Raw genomic sequence first — 21,695 nt, 5'->3', positions numbered from 1 at the left:
GGATATTCGACTCAAAATTTATGCATACTGATAGATTAGACCGGTGTCCTCAGTGGAGAAGTTGACTTTCAATTCCTCTTCGGTGAAGTTGCACGCTGCACATTGTCAGTAATTCAACGTCGTGTAGCACGGAAAAACTAACATGTGATCAAAAAGAAACCCCCCGGTTTCAACAAACGGGAGACACGATTGGGATATTTTACAGCGGGAGAATACCCCTGTTCGTTCTTTTCTCCCAAGGCAATTGCATCGTATGTTCCCTTGTCAAGCAGAAGGTCCCACACTTGGATCCCTTCAGCAGAACTATCCACATTCTTTGGTAAAATGGGATCCTCGTTCAGAAAATCGCATTCAGAGAAGGTGATTCTGGAAGCTCCCCTAGATTCCGCAATTCCAGCAGCCAGTTTTACTGCACCTGCGCTATAATCGATTCCGTATAGTGTCGCAGGGTCGTAGCTTGCCTCAAGAAGCCCGAACAACAGGGTTCCATTGCCACTACCTACCTCAAGAATTGACGCGTTATTTGAGGGGGGAACATGTTCGGAAACCCAGTCTACCATTTTCTCCACGCTGTCCTCCCCAAACCTAACTTCACCCATAAGCAATGGCACAAAATGGAACCAAGAACGCATAACAGCTGACCAGATTTCCCCTTCATCCCCGATTTCTTCGAAATTTTCAAGTTCTTGCTGATAGACATTGTCCCAGCTGTATTAGAGATACTAAGGTTAAGCATATGTGACCATATGAACGCGCGTACTGCTCTTTGGTGCCGAGTTTCGACGGTTGTAGAGCGTCGTATGTGGTCATTTGGGTCGAGTTGATGAAAAGTTGGAATTGAAAGTTGGCTTGATAAGATCAAGTGTCAGCCGTGATCAAATCAAAAGGCGATCGGTTCCTATTTTTAGGTCAAAAAGAGACCTTGATAGGTGACAGCATGTTGTAAATCCGAGTCGTTCAATCATGGAAATATGTGCTCTTAGCTGAAATTTTCAATTATAGCAGAAAAAAGTGAAAAATCATCATTCTTCCGTTGTTAAAAGTACAATTTTCATGAACAGTAATAAATTGTGCGTGTATATAGTAGTGTAGTTGTAAGGCAGAGGAGACTCAGAGGCGACTCCTAGAGGCAATTCAAGCCCGACATACACCCGAAAATAATCCACTAGCAGGTTTTCCATACAATATTAAATAGCTTGTGGCAAATCATTAGTATGAGTTATCGGAGCAATAAGATGGTTTTTATTACCTGCGTTAGCTTGACCTTGGAGTCGTCAGCTGCAATATATCCGCTACCTTTGGAATTTTGGGCGTTGTTGGCTCTGATGCTAGTTCCAATGTTTAGAACAGTGCTTGTGCCGCATGCAGAGAAGGTGGTGTAGGGAAAGTAAGAATCGTAGCTGTAATAGGCCCCTGGAACGACGTTTTATCTTTTAATAAGAGGCGCGAGAGGCATGAAGTTTTGCTTTGCCCATACCTGGGATCGGGCCGGTTACTCTATGGGTTGCATTGCCTGAGTAATTTCTTAGAGCTATATTACACCTGAAAATGTGTACCGCCATTACCTTGACTCAGAGATCCTTGGACTGAACATTACGTTAAAACAGGATGCATTTTAGATAAAACAACACTCACAGTAATACAGGGTATCTTGGGCAGCCGTGACGCCTTGATCGAGATAATAATAGCCGTTCTGTACATCATCATTAAAGGTTCATATGGTTGCGCAAAGGGAAATAAACTTACAACTTGAGTGGATGCAAGTGCAAACGAGAATCCTTGCGGGACACTGTAAAGTAGGAAGGCGGTTACTAAATAAAAGAAATGGAATTTATCGCCAAAATGAATTAACTAACCGAACCCCCAGCGTCAACTGGCAATTTTTTCTGTTTTCAGATATGGGGATTCCAGGACCCGCCTCTGCGTAGAAACTGCTGTAGACGACGTTGAGGGCGGCGTTGTCTGTGAGGAAGGATTATCACGATGAAGATGCTCCTCAAGGCACTTTCTAACCGTCAATATAATAGCTAGCGGATCCAGGAGGGCAACCGGAGCCGTTAATGCCAAAGCTAGTACTGTATCCGAGTTAGACAGTTCACCAGATTGATTCAGCGAGAGGTAAGAAGCTTACACGGCAAAATCCGGAGGAGGTGCGACCGAGGACGCAGGGGCAGAGAAAACAGAGGTAACGCCCAAGGCCAAGGCAATTATAGATGTGAATGTGGTTTTGACCATTGTAAAGAGGTGAGGAGAAGAGAACTAAAGAAATCGTGAGGAATGACCATCTTTTTATACCCGAAAAATGATCGTGTCCGAGAGGACAAACAGCAAGTCATGCTATTGCCACCAATAGTATGATTATTGGACTTGACAAGCAGGTGCAACAGATTATGCCAGATCTCGACCTCATCTGTGTTACTTCGGAAATTCTGCTTAGTAGGCCTGATAGCTCCATTAAGTCAACATTTTAAGGAAACAAAATCTTGGTACCCGCGAGGCACAAAAAAGAAGCACCTTTGAAACCGAGTGCCCGTAGATTTTGCCGAAGGATCTTCTACAGCACAACAAACCGTTATGATACACACCTTTTGTCTGATTTTATCCGCTTCCCCAATACCGTCTAATGTCCTCTATTGAAATGAACATTAAAAATCGATCATTTGAATGAAAACGACGTGTCTCTCCTCTCAAAGACGAGTAGATGTTGTACCAGACCGTTGTAAAGAACAACACGATACAGTTAAAACTTAAGAAAAGGAAGTAGGGTATAGGCTGTATGCTAACTACCTGATTTCAAGGTCCCTTGTCCGGAAACCAATGTTGAACAAAAGTATCCGCGGTAATTCTATTTTTAGACCACTGGGCTCTTGAACTCTCAAACATAGGATGGCTAGGCTGATCATACATTCAATGCGACTCTTAGGGTAGAGGCACATGTGTATCAAGAGGTATCTAATACAAGAACACAGACATTGGAAAAAACGTAATCGAGAACGAAAAAATACTAAATGAACCAACAGATTTATCAGGGTTCAGGGTTGGGCGCTTAAGCAATTAGCACTTTTGCCATTGGAATCCATACGTCTAGAAACATCATCAGCATCTTGAGAGACATATCTGTAAATGCTTCTCATACCTGCTTGAGTGCGGTATCGATCTAGGTGAACGGGTATTTGGTTAGTTTTATCAGAGTATCTCGTGAGATTGACAAAAAATACTGACCGAATCCGTGGCGATGTATCCGCTTCCTTTAGTGTTTCGGGTGTTGCTGGCCCTTACATCGCTCACGACGTTGAGTACTGTGCTGGCTCCGCAAGGGGAGAGGACGGTTGAAACAAGGTCAAATGAATCACGATAGGTGTAGTCGGCACCTTTGGCGAAAGGTTAGCGTACATATACGGTAAACATTTCTGTAAATCTCATACCATCTACGGGGCCAACGAGATCTGATCTGGCGGTAGCTAGAAGCTCGTAGTTAGATGCCAAATAATACGCAAAGGATGTGTTATATATTATGAAAAACCTTGTTGAATTTGTCCTTGGACTAAAAATATAGATAGTAAGTATGGTCATTCTGAGAGCACGAAAAACATAGACGCTCACAGTAGTAAATAGACTGTTGTGAAGCCGTTACTTTGTCGTCCAATTGGTAGTATCCCCTCTGAGGAACTTTCGTTAAACCGTGTTGTATGTTTGATATCGTTCACCTACATAGTCAACCGTTGCAAGTCCGAAAGAAAAGCCTCCTGGAACTCTTATTTTCGAAGTAAAATATTAGTGTATGCTGATCGTGGTCGAGGAGACATACTCACTGTACACCGAAGGTAAGTTGGCAATTCTTACGATTGGCGCTGATTGGGATTCCAGGCCCAACTTCGGCATAGTATTTACTGAAGGTAACGGTGACTGAACTCTTGTCCTCTGGATATTTTTTAGGCAAATAGCGTCGACTCGGAACCAGCTTGCATACGTACGACTCAAAAGGTAATAGGTTGAGCCCGGAGGGCAGCCTGATCCGTTGACACCGAGGCTTGTGCTAAGATCCACAAAGAAGATAATATATTAGCGAGATATTCTCGGTAATGATTCGATAGGCTACAATGGCCACGTACATGTTGAAGCCCGGGGGAGGGTCGGTGATGACGGGAAGAGAAGTCAGGGGACTCCTCTGGGGGATCGCAGAAGCGGCGAGAATAAATGTAAGAAGCGTGGTAGCTGAAGCAATGAATTGGAGCATCTTGAGAATTGAGGACTTCTTAGAAGATGCGGACCTCTGAGTTTTAGAATTGGGTCAATTTATGGAACTCGGGCTTCGGATATGCTTGCATTCAAGTCGATTTCCAAGTCGAAGCTGGAAGCAATTATTCCACCAAGGCGAAGTCAAAACCATGTATCTAGTGGTTTTCTTAAGCAACAACGTCGATGTTTTTTTCCGAAGCAAGATAATCGGCGATTATTTCGTATATTTTTGGTAGAATTTGCCTGTAAGTCAGGTTAAACCCCGCACGACGCATGGTGACCCTGCATCAAGGTCAGGAGAGACCCTGAACAAGAAGCTTGGGAATTGATCGACATGATCAAGTTAACAAAACTCTTATTATCCTGGCTTCTTCTTCACGTCCTTGTCGCGTTCAGATGTCTGCATTTTTGAAGTTTGGTCATAGGTTTAGCTCTTATCATCGCGATGATATGCTCTGTATTTTAAATGGCGTGTTTTCCATAAAAAATGCTGCTTGGCCCTTCGTGGTATACATCTCAATGCTTTCTGGAATCTAGCAAACAGAATGTGGTCGGTATATTTTCGAAAACAAACTGTGTGGATTCTCGGACTTTTTCTTTTTCATCGCGCACAATCAACGCTGTTGCGTGCATATTCCGGTCTGGATCATTGTCACGTAAGTTATTTCTTGCGCAATGCGGACAACTCAACTCAGTGATCTAGAAAATTGGGTTTGTAAAGATAAAATAGAAGAGAGAAGTCATCAGATGACCCAAACATTCGCATTGAGACGAGATTAAAGGGAGTAATAGTGAAATGCGATAGTGCGGAACTCATGAACAAAAAAAAAACGGTGAACATACCATCAGAGTTCTCTGCATGGGTAGCGTCGATCAATCGCACCGACCAGACTTGATACACAGTTTTACAGTTAGACCGTTCGTTTCTTTTGGGGAATGGAATCCATTGGTAGCCTCCAAATATCGGAGATAGTACCTCTCATATCCACTGTCGTTTGCTTATTACTATGCATACGGGAAGCCGCAACAAGTCTTGTTTGGTGGACATCCACTTACTACCCATATCCAATGTTTTATTGCACAAATGGTTCACAAAGATTAAATGCCATCGCCGAAACTGGAAAGAGGCTTGTCTCATATTGAGTGTGTTCCACCGCACGGTATCTTACCCCAGGCTCTCATTACCAAAATTAAGTTGCGCTCAATTAAATTCCTGACGCCTAGACGTTATTCAAAACAGACGCGTAATTGGAGAGCTATAGCATTGGCCATGCCCATGATATAGGTCGGTATTTCCTAGGTAGAAAGGACGACCACTGTTCGAAGAATGAGGACAATCCAGGTGGACGAAGTTCCTTTGTACCTGTACGCATGGTTCGAGGTCACAGGCTGTTGCTGTTATCGAGGTCGTCTTGATTAGTAGGGGTATAAAGAATCGTAAATCTGCACAAACAAAAGATCTGCATGAATTTCCGCAATCCGAAAACGTACTTCAAATTCAGTTCGTTCGGCAGATATTGCTCGGTAGATACATTTGTGAACCAGCAACGTCTCTCTATGGTCCTTGGAGGGTGATTCTGACGACTTTATCAGACCTCATAATTTGATACTTCAAACGAGCAGTTGTAAAGTGGTTCCGTGGAAGTGTTGTTATGATAGATACCGATTATAAGTGGGGGGACATAATATACATAGAAGTGTTGAACTACAGGAAGAGTAAGCGCAGGCGAGGTTTAGTCGGTCAAAAGACGGGACGTACTATAGCAATGCAGAGAGCGTGTGTTACCGACCCCTTCCGTCCGTTTTATCTAGCAAATCTTTTGCCTCGTTGATTTTACTGGCGAGGTACGGTGAACCTCCACGATCGGGATGGTTTGCAAGCATGATATGGCGGTGCGCATCTTTCAGTTGGGAGCGTAATTTGGGGCCATCCCTGTAGTAGAGGTCAGCCACGACGAACTTTCCGTAATTTAATACTCACTTCAAACCCAAGATTGCAATAGCTTCTTTACGGTCCATTTTTGCTCTGAAGCCACCTTTTACCCATTGTTCAGCAGCTCCTTTCCCCACAAATAGTCCTTTCTTGACAATAGAACGCCCTAGCACTGCAGCTGCAATGGCGCTAACTCCAAGGATGACGGGTGTGGCCATGTCGAATCGAAATGTGGTATTAAATGGTGGTCTATTGCCCTATGGCAATTTGCAAGTTGGCGGAGTGGGGTTCAAGTCACGCCTGTGACCTCGAGTGATACTCACATCACGTGGTGGTACGCCACGGCACAGACGCCCAATTCTTCCGAGGACTTGGACAAATGGAGATGGAGCCACGACAATCTTGATTTGGCGTTGCCTTGCTTCCTCAACTTCCCAATCGACTTTCATTAGCTTTCAATCTCTTTCAATTCGTTAATGAGGATTCAATTATACCTCAGTGAATATATACCATGTTTAAGCGAGTTAAGATATATCTCAGATACATCCGCCTGATCTTTCAAGTACTTGGGAAGCTTAATTCGATATTAATTAAACCTAACAATCGAAAAGAGTTTCGAGTCATTCATATTCAATACTATTCCTGGAAGATAACATAATCTTTCAGCGTAGCTTACAAAAGCACTTTATTTGAGAAGAGATAGGCGAAGAGCACGCGCAGGTATGATATCCAATTGAACTAAAAACATTGGATTCACTGACAGCTCACATCGTACCCAATCTTCCCAATACTATCTGTGCTAGATAACACTGAGTTCTTTCTGATTACTTGTTGGTAGTAGTGGAGGAGGAGGTCTTGACATCTCCGCTTGGAGATGTGTACTTGTAGTTGCCGTTCCCATCGTTATAATAAGTAGAACCGTTTGTATTTTTGTAGTAGTAGCTTCCATCCCTGTGTAAACCCCAATTTTTAGAGAATAAAATAGCAATGCATTGTAGTGAACATACTTGTTGGAATAATGATACCCACTTCCGCCGTCAGTTCCTTGACGGCTGCACCAATGATTGCCCTGAAGCCAATGCAGGCCAGTGCCTTCGATAGATGAATAGATAAAGAATCATACCTGATTATTGGTACCAGATCCAGTTGTGACGGCGGCATCCTAATAGGGAATGCCGAGCATATCCGGCATGGACGTGCCGGAGCGACACAGTTTTCTATCGCTTTCCACAAGTTTCGTATTTGATATTTCTCTCATTATTCTATCTATGACGTATGTACTACAGTAAGGTATATAAGCAGTAGGTAGAGTAGGTAGAAGGACGGAGCTTGAATAGACCACTTTATCCAGTCATTTGAGCTTCGACAGTGTGCCGGGACCCGTGTGAATAACGCGCCCCGTCACATATTTTTGACTCTCGTCTATTCTCATCGCACTACTCTACTCTCTCTAACTCGCGTTCGCCGTCGCCGACATCTACCATTGCGTTCCCCCTCGGCTTGATCACCCGAGGATACCAGGTACGTCGTGACGGACTTTCTTTGTGTATTAACTTTGCTATTAGTTCAGACCATGGCTACTAGAGGAGCCACGTTGAGGAGTGGTCGAGCACCGAGGGGTCATACGGCCGCCAGGGACGTGCCAACCACGGGGTCTGACCGGGATCCCCCTGCTTCGAGAGGTGACGACCCCAAGCAGGAAGCCTTGCCTACCGGAATGGAGGAAGGCGGCGCGCGTGGTCGGGATGACCACCGCGGGAATAATCCAAACAACACCGGGAGCGCAGCCGCTGCAGCCAGGCGCGCTCGTAGAAGCTTAAGCTTGAATAGTTTTAATAGGTATATGGTAGACACTGAGATTAATAGTGTCTATAGAAGCTCTGTGAATGATGCACAGACTGTTGTTACTGAAACTAAGGAACTCATTACATCCTTGATGGATAGGTTAAGTAGAATTGAGAATGCCATTAATATGAATGGTAGCATTTTTGAGGTTTCCCGTGCACCAGAGGACTCCGATAACAGTCACGGTCGCGAAGAATCGCAGGAAATTGCAATTGATAATGATTACTTACAAATTCAGGAAATGGAAAGGAAACTCACTGAAATGAAGAAGGCATATACGAGACGATATCAATCCATTGAAGTTCAACCGAAAACTGAGAGACGTGGTATATCCACCACTCCCATGTCTCATGATGTCGAAGATCTTATCACGCAAGCGGCGCGTCAACAAACGCAGGCTAGACGGACAGAGGCTATTAAGCCTAGCAACCAGTTACCCGCGGAAAGTTTACTCGGACAGCTTCTGGCCAACCCGAAAGGTAATAGCGGCAAGGAGCATGCCGAGTTAAGCGCCCGAGCACTGGGACCGTTGGACACCGAGGGACACATAATAAATCCCGCGAGATTCAAACCGTTACCGCCTACAGCCCCGGATAAGTATCATGGCGATGCAGACTTTATGAAATTTTACAAATACATTACTCAGTGTGACAGATTTTGTAAAGAGGCTGCATTACCTCCCCAGGATCAAGTAGTGAAATGTGCTGATTACCTCGCCGGAAAAGCATACAAATTCTACTCTACAATGGTGTCCATAAGTGTAGACTCCTGGGACAGGCAACGATTCTTTACTGAACTTTATAATTATTGCTTCCCACCCGATTACAGACTGAAACAAAGAAAGAAACTCGAGAAGTTTTCTCAAGGATCAATGACTGTGGCTGAGTATGCTGCCGAATTATTGATTTTATTCCGCATTGTGGGAAAGTCTACTCCTTCGCAACGCGTAGATCGTTTGTGGAACGGATTGAAACCTGAATTACAATCCGCCCTTTGGAAGGAAGGACTCGACTACGAGCAAAATACATGGGATGAAGTCATTAGAATTGCTACTCGCTATGAAGTTGCGCATGAAATTGAAAGAAATCAACGACAATATATAAAATACAATAAGCAATACTATGTTTCTGGTAAATATGACTACAAGACACATGATAACAACTATGGTGTAAATAATGACGACGAGCCGAGTGACAGTGATCATGGTCAACTTTCATCGGGGGGAACAGATGATGACTCAGATCAAGACAAGGAAGACAAGGTGTTAGCTTTACCTCAGGATTCAAATGTGAAAGCTAGCGGATATGTCCGAAATGCCCAAATTAAATGCTACAGATGCGGGAAAACTGGGCATATCGGACGTCACTGCAGGAATGTTCGCCGAAACATCTCGTCTACATATAACGAGTCACCGAGTGTAAGCAACCGTGACCGTGAGCTCGATAGTAATAGCGAGAATGAGCACCATGGAGCAACAGACCAGACTGCCAGTGGTTTGGGATCATATTTCATGGAAGTTGAAGTGGCTATGTGTGACATTGCAGACACAGGGTTGAACACAGATATTTACAGTTACAGTGACCACTCTGCTATTGATACTACGGCCTCACAAGGAACTAATGTTGAACTGAGCGAATTACACGTTAATCAAATCCTCGTATCCGAAGATTTGGAGGGCGGGTGGACACAACTTGCACAAACCGTGACAGCCCAACTTCAGGATGAAGATGTTGACCTCGAGCCGGAGAAAATTGCTACATCCCTTTTTGATGCAGATTCTTTGGTTAAACAAGGTATCGAGTGTCAGAAATCTTGCCCTATCGAGTTCACCCATGAAAGCGGCGACATAAGTCATTCCTTTGGAATGCCTGGAGGGCGTATGTGACGGCGGCATCCTAATAGGGAATGCCGAGCATATCCGGCATGGACGTGCCGGAGCGACACAGTTTTCTATCGCTTTCCACAAGTTTCGTATTTGATATTTCTCTCATTATTCTATCTATGACGTATGTACTACAGTAAGGTATATAAGCAGTAGGTAGAGTAGGTAGAAGGACGGAGCTTGAATAGACCACTTTATCCAGTCATTTGAGCTTCGACAGTGTGCCGGGACCCGTGTGAATAACGCGCCCCGTCACACCAGTGTAAACAAAATCGTCTCCAGGCATTGTGAAGTTGATAGGCAGAGCAGCAATGATGTTGGCTGAGTAGAAAGCTGAATCTCCTTGTTTATATAGCGATAGTTAGCGGTACACATGGTCCGTTCCTGTCATAAATATGAGCAAACTGGTTGACATGGTGTAGTTTGCGTACGGCAAATTGTGGGTCACCTGTCCATGTAAACACGATAAAACGGGCGATCAGGGACATCTGTCAATTCATGGCAAAAAGTACACAAAAGGTCATTCACATTTCGTTGTGGATTATTCAAAGTACATGATTATTCAGAATTAATTTCCATTTGCCTATGCTTTCACAATTGTCTCAATGTCTGTCCCGTAGCTCGAGAACAAAACTGCTATACTATGCCAATTCAATTAAGATGTATTTTGTGAGTGATTGATTTTGCAGCTCTAACATATGAACCTTACCTGCATATATTTACTTTCCGGAAGACTTGGAAACCGTGTATCCACTAGGAGAGGTATAGGTGGAGCTGCCTTTACCACTGTTATAGTAGGTAGACCCGTTGGTGTTCGCGTAGTAGTAGCTACCATTACTAATATAATGTAGTTTCACAAGTGATGGTCAAAAAAAGCTCAGAGGTCTCGAGAATGCGCACATACGTGTTCGAGTAGTGATATCCGCTGCCTCCATCGTTTCCCTGACGGCTGCAGTAATGATTTCCCTTTGAAAAAAATGACGACCCTTTGTTAGTCGATGGTAAAGCCGGCGAGGCGACAAAACTGTCAAAGATACGTACCTGGCTGTTGGTGCCACTACCAGTGTAGGTATATCCTTTTCCAGACATAATGTAGGTTCGTGTATTAAGCACTTGGTTATGGTCGTGGTGGTGGTTGGTGGAAGAAATGAAGGGTTGGAGAAGATTTCCAAACGATCAGTTTAAATAGGGGCGAGCCTCTGTGACTGTGACAAGGGTTCACTTCATTCATCGTCCATATCACAACCCTATCCTCGAGTCTCGACGCGACTTCACGCGAAGAATACACAATAAACGCGTAATAAGTTCCAACTTTCTATAAAAATGTAGTGAATACTGAAATACACCATAGTAACTACCAACGCCCCTATGTATGCCTATTAACTTCTTCATGTTAGATAATCCGATCATGTATTGATCTGGGCAGTTTTGGGGAGCCTTTGTTCGGCTTGGCTCAGTTTTGCAGCCGTGCCTTTCGTCAACGTTTTACTATCGTTTCTCTAGCTTCATCGTCACTAGCGCTCGTGTTTGGCGTCTATAAATCATGAGCTTTGATATATCAGCAATGTTTCGCTCAATGGGGTTGATGGCTCCCACTGGTCGACAGTCTGAGAATAATGCTTCAAGTCGTCGACCAAAATATGTCACTTTTGCGCCTGGAGACGAAGGGGAGTACCTTCCAGATGTCTTTTTTGAAGGTGTGTGAAATCACCTTTACTTTGAGAAAATAACTACATGTATCAAACATAGACCCGCGTACTTTTTCTCCAAAGCCAGGACCGATGGGCCACATTCATGCATGGGGTTTATACCCCGTAAGTAAATGAAATAGGTGTCTGTCCTCAAGCAAGCTTATACCTCTAAAAACCAACACTGCAGTATACTTCTGTAGATGACCTTGACTTGAAAGGATCGGCTGAGGAGAATAATTGGCCAGATTGTGAGTTTTGTATCCAGTTCCCTAGCGCTTCATTCAAAGTTGGTGACTGATTCTGGCTTACCAGTCGACGGAATGCAGGCAGCAATGCGTCAGGTCAGCAATAATAATTTACTATTTACAAAAGTTGGTTTGACGCACCGTGCGTCGCGCGCATAGATGACTTATCAGACATTTTACTGGGGGGATAACAAAAGCCCTGAAAATCAATTCATGGACATTCTCCTTGAAAGAAAGGTATGTTATCTTCTACTTTTGCAAATTCAAAAGCTGCGCTTCATACAACAAACAGAAGAAACAATTGGAAAGTCTGGATCTCAAGGGACTTGACAGATGTGATGTCCTTTGTCGTATATACCTCCCGTAAGTCCAAGTTTCCGCTTAAGGTTGCTCTGCTGCATCAACCACTGATTTCTTCAACCTAGAGGTTTGATTGATCGAAACGGGGAGCATCGTGTGTGGCGTCTATTCAAGGTTTCGGCTGGGATAAGCCTCAGCGTCTTTCAGGACAAAGTCATCGCGCCAGTCATGGGGTGGTATGTAATCTTTTCTGTCATTCTCGAAGTAATATCCGTAATTGGCACAGGGTTAGAAATTTCCATTCCTATACGTTGACGGACTTCAGAGATGGGGCAATGTTTGGTCCAGAGGTGTGTTTCGTGTCGAGATCGCTTTCAATGCCATGCTTTTTTTACATCGAAATACCAGGGCTCGGGTTCAATCGATCAAGTCCACATAGCTCAAGTATTATATACTTCATCACTTGCCAAAATAGCTACTTATATGCATTTTCATAGGTTGGTTACAAATACTTGTCCGACAATATGTGAGTCACTATTTTGTATTTTGATTTCTTTGTCGCAATGTCTTCACATATTTCCCAGGTACAAGCTTGCACACCTATTTGGAAAAGCAGGCGATCAAATAGGCTACCTCTATGACTACGGCGATAAATGGTATCACAGAATTGAGGTGCACAGACAATTTTGTATGGCCTAACGACAATTAAATTAATCCGACTTAGATTGTCAAAATTATACCTCAAGAAGAATCTTCTGGATCTGTAGAAGTGATTGAAGGTAAAGGAATGTGCCCAGGAGGTATGGTGTACTGTTTAATCAATAAGTGTGACATTACTCTAAATGCTTGGTCCAGAAAATTTGCATGGAAATTTACAGTATGCTGACTTTCTGGATGAATTCGACTCTGCGTCGTATAGCAGACAGTAAGGTCCATCCTTTTAACTGACTGACGCAAAACTGAATATCTGTCAGAGCAGAAATGAAAAGGGAGATCCTTGCCACTCCCAACTACAATTCATTTGGAAAGCCACCCTCATTGGTCGACCCTGCGGTCTTTGACCTCGATGCTGCAAAGGCAAGAGTCGCAGAAGCTTTGAGCAGCACAACCTCTGTTCGTTCTGGAGCTAAGAAGTTCCATATGCCTATCATGCCAGGCGCTGAGCACATTATCAACCAAATGGATCAACAACATCTGAAGAAAGGTCAGACAATTGTCAATTCGCACGACATGGAAAATTATGGATTTTGGAATGAGACTGTCTCCACGAAGAGAGACGCCCGCAAGGAAGCTGTATGTGGCTTTTGCGGAAAGCCCGCATCCTCCGAGGTGCAGCTAAAGGCTTGCGCTGGTTGCCAGCAAGTGATGTATGGAATATATGCGCATTTTTTGTATCACCAAATTGATTTTTTATCTCAGGTATTGTTCTCGTGAACATCAAAAGGTCGGTGCAATTCATCTCCCAGCGTGCTTCCGTTGACGTTAACTTGTTGTTTTCAGAGTCATTGGAAATCCATTCACAAGAAGGTATGCAGTCAGAAATATCCAAAAGCTAAATGAGCTACAACGACATGGATTACCACCGATCACAAATTCGCTGACCCACATGGATTTCAATTAAATGTATTGCCTCATTCATCTATTATTTATATTATATACAAAATTTTATCCCAACCAATAGTTTAGTTGCTATGATGCAGTCGATGAGAAGCCGAAGTCAGAGTGTGAAGCAATGAAGAAACCTCAAGCAGGAAGCTTGATCAATAAAGGCTCAATGATCGACCTAAAACAGGACTCATTAACATTTTGATTTTTTCACAGGCATTACGCGACTGATACCGATAACTCACGGACCAGAACTCATCATTCAACGAACATGGCGGACGCCATCCCCCAAACAGATGTTTCTCGTCCCTCTGCTCTTCCCACTGCAAATCTTTCGCAGCGCGGAGGCGTTCCACCTGCTTTAGTCGAACAAAATTCCGTTGAATATCTTGACGCGATTGAGGAAGAATGGAATAAGAAAGTCGACGCGGAGGTCGACATCCTCGTCGACGGTATGGTGGATCTTGTGGGAATAGCTTCAGTACGTCGCTCATATTCCATTTCACCTTCTTATTAGCTGATTCAAGAGTGAAAGATTGGCGACAAAGATAAGTTTCGTATCGCGCAAGAGTCGTTTCAGACGGAATCTCGCGCAGAATCAATGGTATAAAAAAACGCTCAGCAGGAATATGAAATGATAGAATACTCACTGATATTTGCAGATACGCGCGGCAAACTCGTTGTTATCCATTACACACTCTATGAAACTTCTTCTCCTTCTTTCGGATGAAGCGCAGATAGCCCACCGCCGAGACGCTGAGATGAAGGTCGTACAGGAAGAAAGAGACGAGGCCAAAAAGCAAGTGGAACAAATTTTGAATGAACTATTGAAAAAACCAAGTGGTTCAACTCAACAACCTGGAGACGGTGCCCCTGAAGCGTTTAAGGATACTCAAGTCTCATAAGATCTTTTGTAAAGGCTGAAGGGAATACGTATGTGACAAGTATACTTCCTCTCAGGCTCTAAGCTAACATATCGCAGGTTATAAATGATTGTGCCAACACAGAACCAGTCTACAGTGGCTGTCTAAATAACCAGATACGATTCTACAAACCGCGTTTCGAAGCCACTTCGTGGGATTTCATTTTCTCCTGTTCCCTCGCTTCAATTCTTCCCACTTTCAGCCTTTCGAGCCCTAATTTAATACTCTTTATGTGGACTTCTACTGGGACGTTTTCTCCAAGTAGATGCGGAGCGGCGACTCGCTCTCTCATATCTTCCATCTCATCCCTCATATCACGCAATGCCATCAAAGTCGCGACAACATGCGCCATGGCCTCCTTTTTGTACGTCGCCAAACCTTTCAACAACTCCAGATTATCATTGAAATTTCGTATTCTGTCTCGATTTCCTCCTAAAATTGTCCAGAGCTCGGCAAGGACCTCCTCTTTAGCAGCCGATTGTTCAATGTTCTCGCGGTGATAGACATCATAAAAAGTTGTCAAGCGTTCTTCGAGGACGTTTAGATTTTGGAGGTTACTCCCGGCTTCAGTGATCAGTCGTTCCATTTGGCGAGACATTACGTCCATGGCATCGTCGAAGGTTGTTGTGATCACCTCATGGAGAGTGTATTTTGGCTTCATCCAAGGAACTGTCCCACGAAGAGACCATGGAGACGGCTCGTTTGCTCTAGCCTCCTCAATTCGCGATAAAGCCCAATCATTTGCCGCCATAATGTTATCGACAGACCCCCCAACTTTCGCAGTCAACCTTCCCAATTGGTCTGCTGCGACTTTGGCGTCACTAGCTATATCTTTCAAGATCCCCACAAGTTTGTCCTTGCTTGACAATGAGCTATGCTTCACCAAGACCGCCAAGTCCTTCGTAGCCATTTGTGCACTCTGCAGTTCCATCGAGAGCGCCGGTCCTCCAATAGACTCACTTAGCAACTGTTCAAATGTTTTACTCTGAACCTCGACCAGTTTCGGAAAGTCTGGCCATTTAGCTTGCTTTTTGGCTGTCGGGATAACGGGTTCCAAAGGACGGCAGATAGGACTACTTGAGATGCCTGGGATATAGCAGATCGGATAGAACGTGGAATAAAGAGTGCTCGAGATACGTCCGATGATGAAAGAGAGTACCAGAAGGACTACAAGGAGTGAAAATAGAGGGCGGAGGAGGCGAAACACAGTTGCGGAGATCTCATATAGGTATTTTCCTGTGGAGAAAAGGCCCACTTTTGCTGCATTTTGCATATCTTTGTAAGAAATGAACGTGTTTTCTTCTTTAGCATCTTGTTGATCGAGTTCAGATTTGGGTGACGGTGAGGTAGATGGGAGGTTTGTTTCTTTGTTAGAACGGATAGTTTGGATTGCTTTCTTGCGTTTACGGAGGCTCGTCTTCACGGCGCCACCTGTTCGTGGGCTCTTTGATGCTACAAGTGGAGTTTTCTGGTACTGTGAGGTGTGGATCTCTTCGTCCTCCCATTCAGCGTTATCATCATCCGAACCATTGCTTTCGTATCCCTCCGTGGCGAAGTGTTCCTCTTTCTGCTGATGATTAGTCACTGGGTCTGTCCTGTTCGGTTTTAATTTCGGTTTGGGGTGTTGGACCATGGGGTTCCTTTGTTGACGATGGGAATGAAGTCACTTATATATATGTGATGAGGCTTTGATAAAGTTTTGTGGGGTTGTTTGCTTCGATTAAGATTGTCCTAGCATGAGTTAGAGCACAGAAACGATCAAGTAGTACAACGAGGCTGGGAACATGGAGCTAATACTCTCTTAAACCCCCTGATCGAGAAGTCTAGTCACGTGGTAGAACGCGACTGCGGTCACGCGCTCTGAGTCCTGATTTCTGAGCCCCGCTCTCCACCGTTAAAAGCGGAAGTTAGCATTATGCTTAATACTGAGCGCTTAGCATCCCTTTTGATTACAGCAGGGCGCCGATCGAACAATTCCATACATCTAATCACGACACCCAGAGAAATGACTCAACACTGCAACTCAACATCATCATAATCTGACAAGTGACACACCATCACGTTGAACTTTGGAAAGCCATCGGGGTTATAAGTACTTGCAGTGTGAAATTTCGGTGTCTCAGATTTGGTTATGATATTTAACTAAGGAGCTGTTTGCAGAAATATGTAGTTCCCAAAATTTGCCCAAAATCATGATATTTACGTCGAATATTTCAAAGTTATGAACCTTTAATCAACTATTGTGAAAGATTATATCGAAAAAACGCCAAAGAGTACAACGTCTTCAAGTTACAAGAAGGCATCGCAAAAAATTTAAAACGGGAGAAAGATAGGCAACCACCACAGTTGAAATTAGGTATCGATGAACTGGCACCTGTCGTAGTTTCCTGCAGACGACCAATGGTAAATTTGACGGATAAAAAAGAGGGGGTATTAGACATACCGTTTTGGTTGGCGCCCCACCTGAATTAGGACATTGATTAGAAAATGTGAGAATGCATAGAGTGAACAGAGACGAACCATTGTGGGAAGAGATGGGATTCGCCTGAAGCACCAGCAACGGCAAATGATAGGATGAAAACCATTACCTTTAAACGGAAGGTGTTCTATTGATACTTGGACAATTTTTAGGTCCTTGAGATACTCACCTGGGTTCCCCCGTCCAAAGCAGCGGCAAGAATGTAATTGTACTTGGTAAACCACCGAGGATAGCGTGTTCGCAACCACCATTGCGATGCCCATGCAATAGCGAAGTACGACAGGATAGAAGAGTTTATACCGACGCACAGCCAGCCGATGTAATAGCTAAATGAAACCGATTTCCCATGAAATTAATTCTCCACAGATAAATGGCAACCACTGCTCACCAAATCACAGGTGTGTACAGATAATCGGCTCTTAACTTGGGCCATAACTTATGGCAGATCCAGAAGGGAATGGGGACAAGGAATCCGATCAGGTACGCCCAAGCGACGAACTGGTAACGTTTTCCGATTGCGAATAGTTGGTGGCTGGGATCGAGTCGGGAGCAATTAGCCAAAAGGTATTTTTGGTCAGCGTATAACAATAGCATTTACCTTAAGGCACCCCACGCAATTGCTTGAGAGTTGTATTGTTGTGGCTGCTGCCCTGACCAAATATTGGTACCTTCAACAGACAAAAGAATCTCTCGTTGGTTGTCGATAATGGAATTCATCAAGACTAAACCAAAAGTCAGCATGCAGGCGCTTAAATCTACGCCAAGCGCGCCAAGTAATCAAACACATACTGAAATTCAACACGCTTCCAAACAATGTGCCAACAATCTGGGCGGTAAACGCTGCACGGGGAGGTAGTTTGGTGTCTGATTATCATGTTGATGGTACCGTCAGATATCAACCATGACGAAGAAATCGTTTATATCCTACATTGTGCGATTTTAAGGTCACGCAACAACAACTGGGCTTGTGAAACGGAGTCTAAGGTGGTTCAGTAAAATATTCTAACTACAAAAACGTGACACTGACTGTAGCCAAAAAGAACAAAGTACATGTTGGCCATGGGCTTTCCTGGATGAATGAAGCCACCGATCATCTACACAGATGTCAGTAATAGTTTTATTATAGATTTCGTCGTTCCATTCACCTGAATGAACGGCTGAATGATAAATTGAAGCCCAGTGATGGCATACAATGTTCCGAAGAAAAGAATAGACAGTGTGGCCAGGATGATGCTGATAAGGAAACCCCACCTAGATAACAAAGCATAAATGCACAGCACTCGATTAAATTAAAATGCTTACCATGGGAGAGTTGAATTGGTCTTGTAGATGATAACGAGGCCCATGATGATAGAGATGATTAGGGTCACCAGGTACCAACTATTGGGTGCGTCAGGGTACTTTTGAGACCGCGTCAGAAGTGGAGAAGAGTGATGTTTAGGCTTGCTAACCTTCAGCATCTCGCGATAATGGGGATCAAGCGTCTCATCCTGTTGTTGTTGCTCGCGCATACCGGAGTCCTTCCAGAATCTCCAATTAAAGTTGCCAAACATTTTTCTGATTCCAGATGGAGTCATCCACTCCCATGCTTGCTTCATGTCGTCAAAGTTCCAAATGAGGAGATGGGCAAATGTGGCACCCATCCCAAGATTAGTGGAGAGCAATTGTACAACCCATGTCCCGGCGTAAAATGGCTGACAATCTTTTCTTAGTTATGGTGGTTTCTGAGATACAAACTTTTACGTACCAGTCCTTGCTCGGCAAGCAATTTGGGATCTACTTCAAACTTATCGTTTAAAATGAGGGTCTGATTATATACCGTGCCATCAGGGTAGAATAACTCTTGAGACAGCTAATACCTATATGAGAAGACAAGGTCAATGGATGACATCAAAGTCCACTTACGAAAGGGAAACTCTTTGAGGACCAGATGTCCTTATAATAGACTCCAACAAATACGACTCTGGTATACAATATTAGATTGATGTGTACGAAAAGGCAGTGTGGCACCCACATGCACAGAATGTATCCCAACAAATTCGAAAACTGCGCACGGAGTGGAATCGCCATGGGATTGTAGCCTATAATACTTCAATACTCCCATCTAACCAGGACATATTAAATTGCATCTTACCTCCAGATATGTATTGCCAGTCGAAACAGATAGAAAGCAGCCCAAGACCCTCATTTCCATTCGATCCGCCGAAGACGCGTGTGAAATCTGCATTCTTTTGGTTTGCGAGACAGAAAATTGATAGACCAGTCAGGAGCGGGAAAATCCACTCAGGGAAGAGTTCCCAAATGAAGATTCTGAATGGTTGTCAACTGATAAGGATATGACTATAAAGAGGAATAACCCACGCTCCAAAAGCTATCCAGAACAAACGGAGTTTTTTCTGAGATCCAGCTACATCTTTAAATAGGGCATCAAACATGGACACAAGGGGTAGGACTCCAGGATATAGCATCTTGGAGGGGTAAAGAAGAACATCTAATGTTTGTTACAGTGAGTGTGTAGACATGGAGGTACTCGGTCGTGACCTACTTCTGAACAATCCTCCGATTCCGTAACCTGTCAAACGAATAATATCAGCCCAAGAAATCTCTACAATATGTTGTTATGTCATATCATACCAAGTAGTTGACTGGAGAAAAGAAGGCTGGAATGCCAGTAAGAAAGTGTTTCATTTAGTACAGTAGCTGAAAACGATCACATACAATATGCTTGCCGCAGGGTTAGGCGTAATGTTGTAGTATAGCCGCTGGACGGCGAGAACCTCAGTCCCAAGGGCCGAATTGGCCGCAGCGCTGGCCATGATGACAATAAAGGCATTCTCCTTCTTGTTGAAAGGATGCTAGTCGAAAAGGGTGATTAGCGAAGGAACAAAGAGTAAATACTAGCAGTTTTCTAACAGGGTTGAGGTATCGGAAAAGTCCTTTGGTGGGAATGACAGCTTCCATTGCAATCCCCAGCACGTAGGATATGATGGCCAAGAACATAGTCGACACCAAAACCGTTTGCTAGAAGATGGTGAGCGACGGAAAAAAAGTGGGACGGTTGAACTTTTACCGGTTTGAAGTAGTAGATTTCAGCTGTGCGCAGGGTATCAGAAGAGTCAAAGAGCTTAGATACAGAGGATAACATACCCAGAACACCACCGAAGGCTGAAAGGCCAATGCCAACGATGAAAGCTCGGAAGGTCCAAGGATTCAATGACGGGTCGTCCGCGACGGTGATGACATGGGTTGCGATGTCCCGTTCGTCCTCGAGGACGCCAAACCCACTGTCTTGGTCACTGATCACCTCGATGTCCTTGGAGTCCCCCAGATGTGCTTGCTGTTTTTCATGGTCAACATCAGCGTTTGGTGTGGCCATGGTGAGTCCAACGAAGAAGAACCACTCAGAGTGACAGTTAATATATACTGGACTACGACATTATTTTGAGCCGAGTCCGGGAAGTCTCGTAGGGCGATAAGCATGTTTTTGCACACAAGGTCCCTGAGGGAAGCATGGCGAAGGAGAGATCCTAAAAATACTACCCGTCATTTCGAGAGTAAATTTGGAATCATGCACAATGTACCGCAAGGATTTTCGGGCACGCAGATAATTATCGGCGAGCAGAAACCATAATAGGAAGCTTATGATGCATTTTAACGGCAACCAGACGCCCGTGCATGTGAGTGCTCCCGTTGATTGGGGTAAGTGCCCAATGCCTATGCCAGCACAACAGCTGTGAGAAGATGGAGAGGTGTAAGGAATGAATTATGGAGCTCGGCTCCTCGCCAGCGATTGTAGCTGAGAATAGAAATAGCACACATTGGGGCACACATTGGCCGGCACATTACCGCTTGAACTATGTCAACCACCATAGCTAGAGTTAAAACATAGCGTTTCAAAAAATATCACGTTGTGATACAATCATAAATGCGAAAATACCGTGGATGGAATCCGGGGCCCTTCTAAAGAGATTGAAGCGGTGAATTCTGTTCTTCAAGCCGTTTACCAGCGTTATGGAGGATTGGCGTGCCTAGAGCTTGGAAAGGCGAACCCCCGTAGCATCATCGGAGGGGACGTTACTAGCAATTCGTCATGGTTGTTTAGGTATTTCGTGCCTCGTACGGGACCTCCCAAGCAGAAATTCAGCGGGTCATTAGCAAATACGAGCAAGTTAAGATAGCTTTAGTTTATGAAGATATGAGCGTGATATGATATGTTAACTGCGCCTTTGAACTTTGATCTGGGATTTTGTTAATTATACGAGGCCAGCGCGCCGGTGATTCCGTGCTAGGACGTGAGGAACGTCATAAATCCTGCATGTCTCCAAAAGGCAACGTAAAAAAACTTGGTGCATGCATAAAAGAAAGCCATGGCGGGCCAGGGTGCCAGGACGAGATGCCGCGTGAACGTACAACACAATAAAACAATGTCCGCCCAACAACGATCGCATTGATGGTGGCAGTACATAGGGGTTCATTTCCCGACAGTCCTGTATAACTTGTGTTGTGCTAGTCGACGGAGCATAATATAGTCTCCGAAATTGCCTTCACTAGCT

General features: G+C 44.2%; 10 protein-coding genes across 10 annotated transcripts; 3 read left to right on the top strand and 7 right to left on the bottom strand.

Annotated features, from left to right (window-relative positions):
- Positions 1-18: 18 nt before the first annotated feature.
- JR316_0005863 (Protein-lysine N-methyltransferase efm4) lies at positions 19-810 on the bottom strand (the record flags this gene model as incomplete). The annotated part of the gene is made up of 3 exons (XM_047891617.1): positions 19-95; positions 143-708; positions 761-810. 3 exons carry the CDS (start codon positions 808-810, stop codon positions 19-21), a joined length of 693 nt encoding a protein of 230 aa, XP_047748966.1.
- Positions 811-1,433: 623 nt separating this feature from the next.
- On the bottom strand, positions 1,434-2,235 carry JR316_0005862 (putative secreted protein; the record flags this gene model as incomplete). Its single annotated transcript, XM_047891616.1, has 7 exons — positions 1,434-1,513; positions 1,566-1,586; positions 1,636-1,693; positions 1,747-1,789; positions 1,857-1,962; positions 2,014-2,069; positions 2,132-2,235. 7 exons carry the CDS (start codon positions 2,233-2,235, stop codon positions 1,434-1,436), a joined length of 468 nt encoding a protein of 155 aa, XP_047748965.1.
- An 819-nt stretch (positions 2,236-3,054) lies between these two features.
- Positions 3,055-4,237, bottom strand: JR316_0005861 (putative secreted protein; the record flags this gene model as incomplete). Its single annotated transcript, XM_047891615.1, has 10 exons — positions 3,055-3,084; positions 3,137-3,157; positions 3,223-3,371; positions 3,426-3,461; positions 3,524-3,544; positions 3,604-3,661; positions 3,712-3,754; positions 3,813-3,921; positions 3,975-4,036; positions 4,113-4,237. 10 exons carry the CDS (start codon positions 4,235-4,237, stop codon positions 3,055-3,057), a joined length of 654 nt encoding a protein of 217 aa, XP_047748964.1.
- A 1,784-nt stretch (positions 4,238-6,021) lies between these two features.
- JR316_0005860 (Mitochondrial import inner membrane translocase subunit TIM14) lies at positions 6,022-6,390 on the bottom strand (the record flags this gene model as incomplete). Its single annotated transcript, XM_047891614.1, has 2 exons — positions 6,022-6,172; positions 6,221-6,390. The coding sequence occupies 2 exons, from the start codon at positions 6,388-6,390 to the stop codon at positions 6,022-6,024; spliced, it is 321 nt and encodes a 106-aa protein (XP_047748963.1).
- Positions 6,391-7,745: 1,355 nt separating this feature from the next.
- JR316_0005859 (uncharacterized protein) lies at positions 7,746-9,902 on the top strand (the record flags this gene model as incomplete). The annotated part of the gene is made up of 1 exon (XM_047891613.1): positions 7,746-9,902. One exon carries the CDS (start codon positions 7,746-7,748, stop codon positions 9,900-9,902), a length of 2,157 nt encoding a protein of 718 aa, XP_047748962.1.
- A 580-nt stretch (positions 9,903-10,482) lies between these two features.
- On the bottom strand, positions 10,483-10,988 carry JR316_0005858 (uncharacterized protein; the record flags this gene model as incomplete). The annotated part of the gene is made up of 4 exons (XM_047891612.1): positions 10,483-10,540; positions 10,623-10,736; positions 10,804-10,865; positions 10,941-10,988. 4 exons carry the CDS (start codon positions 10,986-10,988, stop codon positions 10,483-10,485), a joined length of 282 nt encoding a protein of 93 aa, XP_047748961.1.
- A 1,482-nt stretch (positions 10,989-12,470) lies between these two features.
- Positions 12,471-13,945, top strand: JR316_0005857 (uncharacterized protein; the record flags this gene model as incomplete). The annotated part of the gene is made up of 8 exons (XM_047891611.1): positions 12,471-12,485; positions 12,544-12,579; positions 12,633-12,661; positions 12,720-12,807; positions 12,860-12,935; positions 13,115-13,502; positions 13,636-13,662; positions 13,822-13,945. The coding sequence occupies 8 exons, from the start codon at positions 12,471-12,473 to the stop codon at positions 13,943-13,945; spliced, it is 783 nt and encodes a 260-aa protein (XP_047748960.1).
- A 66-nt stretch (positions 13,946-14,011) lies between these two features.
- On the top strand, positions 14,012-14,645 carry JR316_0005856 (uncharacterized protein; the record flags this gene model as incomplete). Its single annotated transcript, XM_047891610.1, has 2 exons — positions 14,012-14,221; positions 14,403-14,645. 2 exons carry the CDS (start codon positions 14,012-14,014, stop codon positions 14,643-14,645), a joined length of 453 nt encoding a protein of 150 aa, XP_047748959.1.
- Positions 14,646-14,787: 142 nt separating this feature from the next.
- JR316_0005855 (uncharacterized protein) lies at positions 14,788-16,296 on the bottom strand (the record flags this gene model as incomplete). The annotated part of the gene is made up of 1 exon (XM_047891609.1): positions 14,788-16,296. The coding sequence occupies one exon, from the start codon at positions 16,294-16,296 to the stop codon at positions 14,788-14,790; it is 1,509 nt and encodes a 502-aa protein (XP_047748958.1).
- A 719-nt stretch (positions 16,297-17,015) lies between these two features.
- On the bottom strand, positions 17,016-20,518 carry JR316_0005854 (Oligopeptide transporter 5; the record flags this gene model as incomplete). The annotated part of the gene is made up of 23 exons (XM_047891608.1): positions 17,016-17,050; positions 17,107-17,126; positions 17,184-17,251; positions 17,312-17,468; positions 17,531-17,674; positions 17,741-17,864; positions 17,932-18,006; positions 18,071-18,121; positions 18,170-18,236; positions 18,288-18,393; positions 18,445-18,542; positions 18,594-18,836; positions 18,890-18,994; positions 19,048-19,105; positions 19,157-19,223; positions 19,277-19,452; positions 19,504-19,633; positions 19,688-19,714; positions 19,777-19,802; positions 19,861-19,997; positions 20,056-20,163; positions 20,213-20,235; positions 20,290-20,518. 23 exons carry the CDS (start codon positions 20,516-20,518, stop codon positions 17,016-17,018), a joined length of 2,274 nt encoding a protein of 757 aa, XP_047748957.1.
- Positions 20,519-21,695: the final 1,177 nt, after the last annotated feature.

This window comes from Psilocybe cubensis, chromosome 5 (genome assembly GCF_017499595.1).
Source record: "Psilocybe cubensis strain MGC-MH-2018 chromosome 5, whole genome shotgun sequence".
Classification (NCBI taxonomy): domain Eukaryota; kingdom Fungi; phylum Basidiomycota; class Agaricomycetes; order Agaricales; family Agrocybaceae; genus Psilocybe; species Psilocybe cubensis.
Note: the sequence above shows the minus strand (reverse complement) of the source record. Positions and strands in the feature narration are given on the sequence as shown.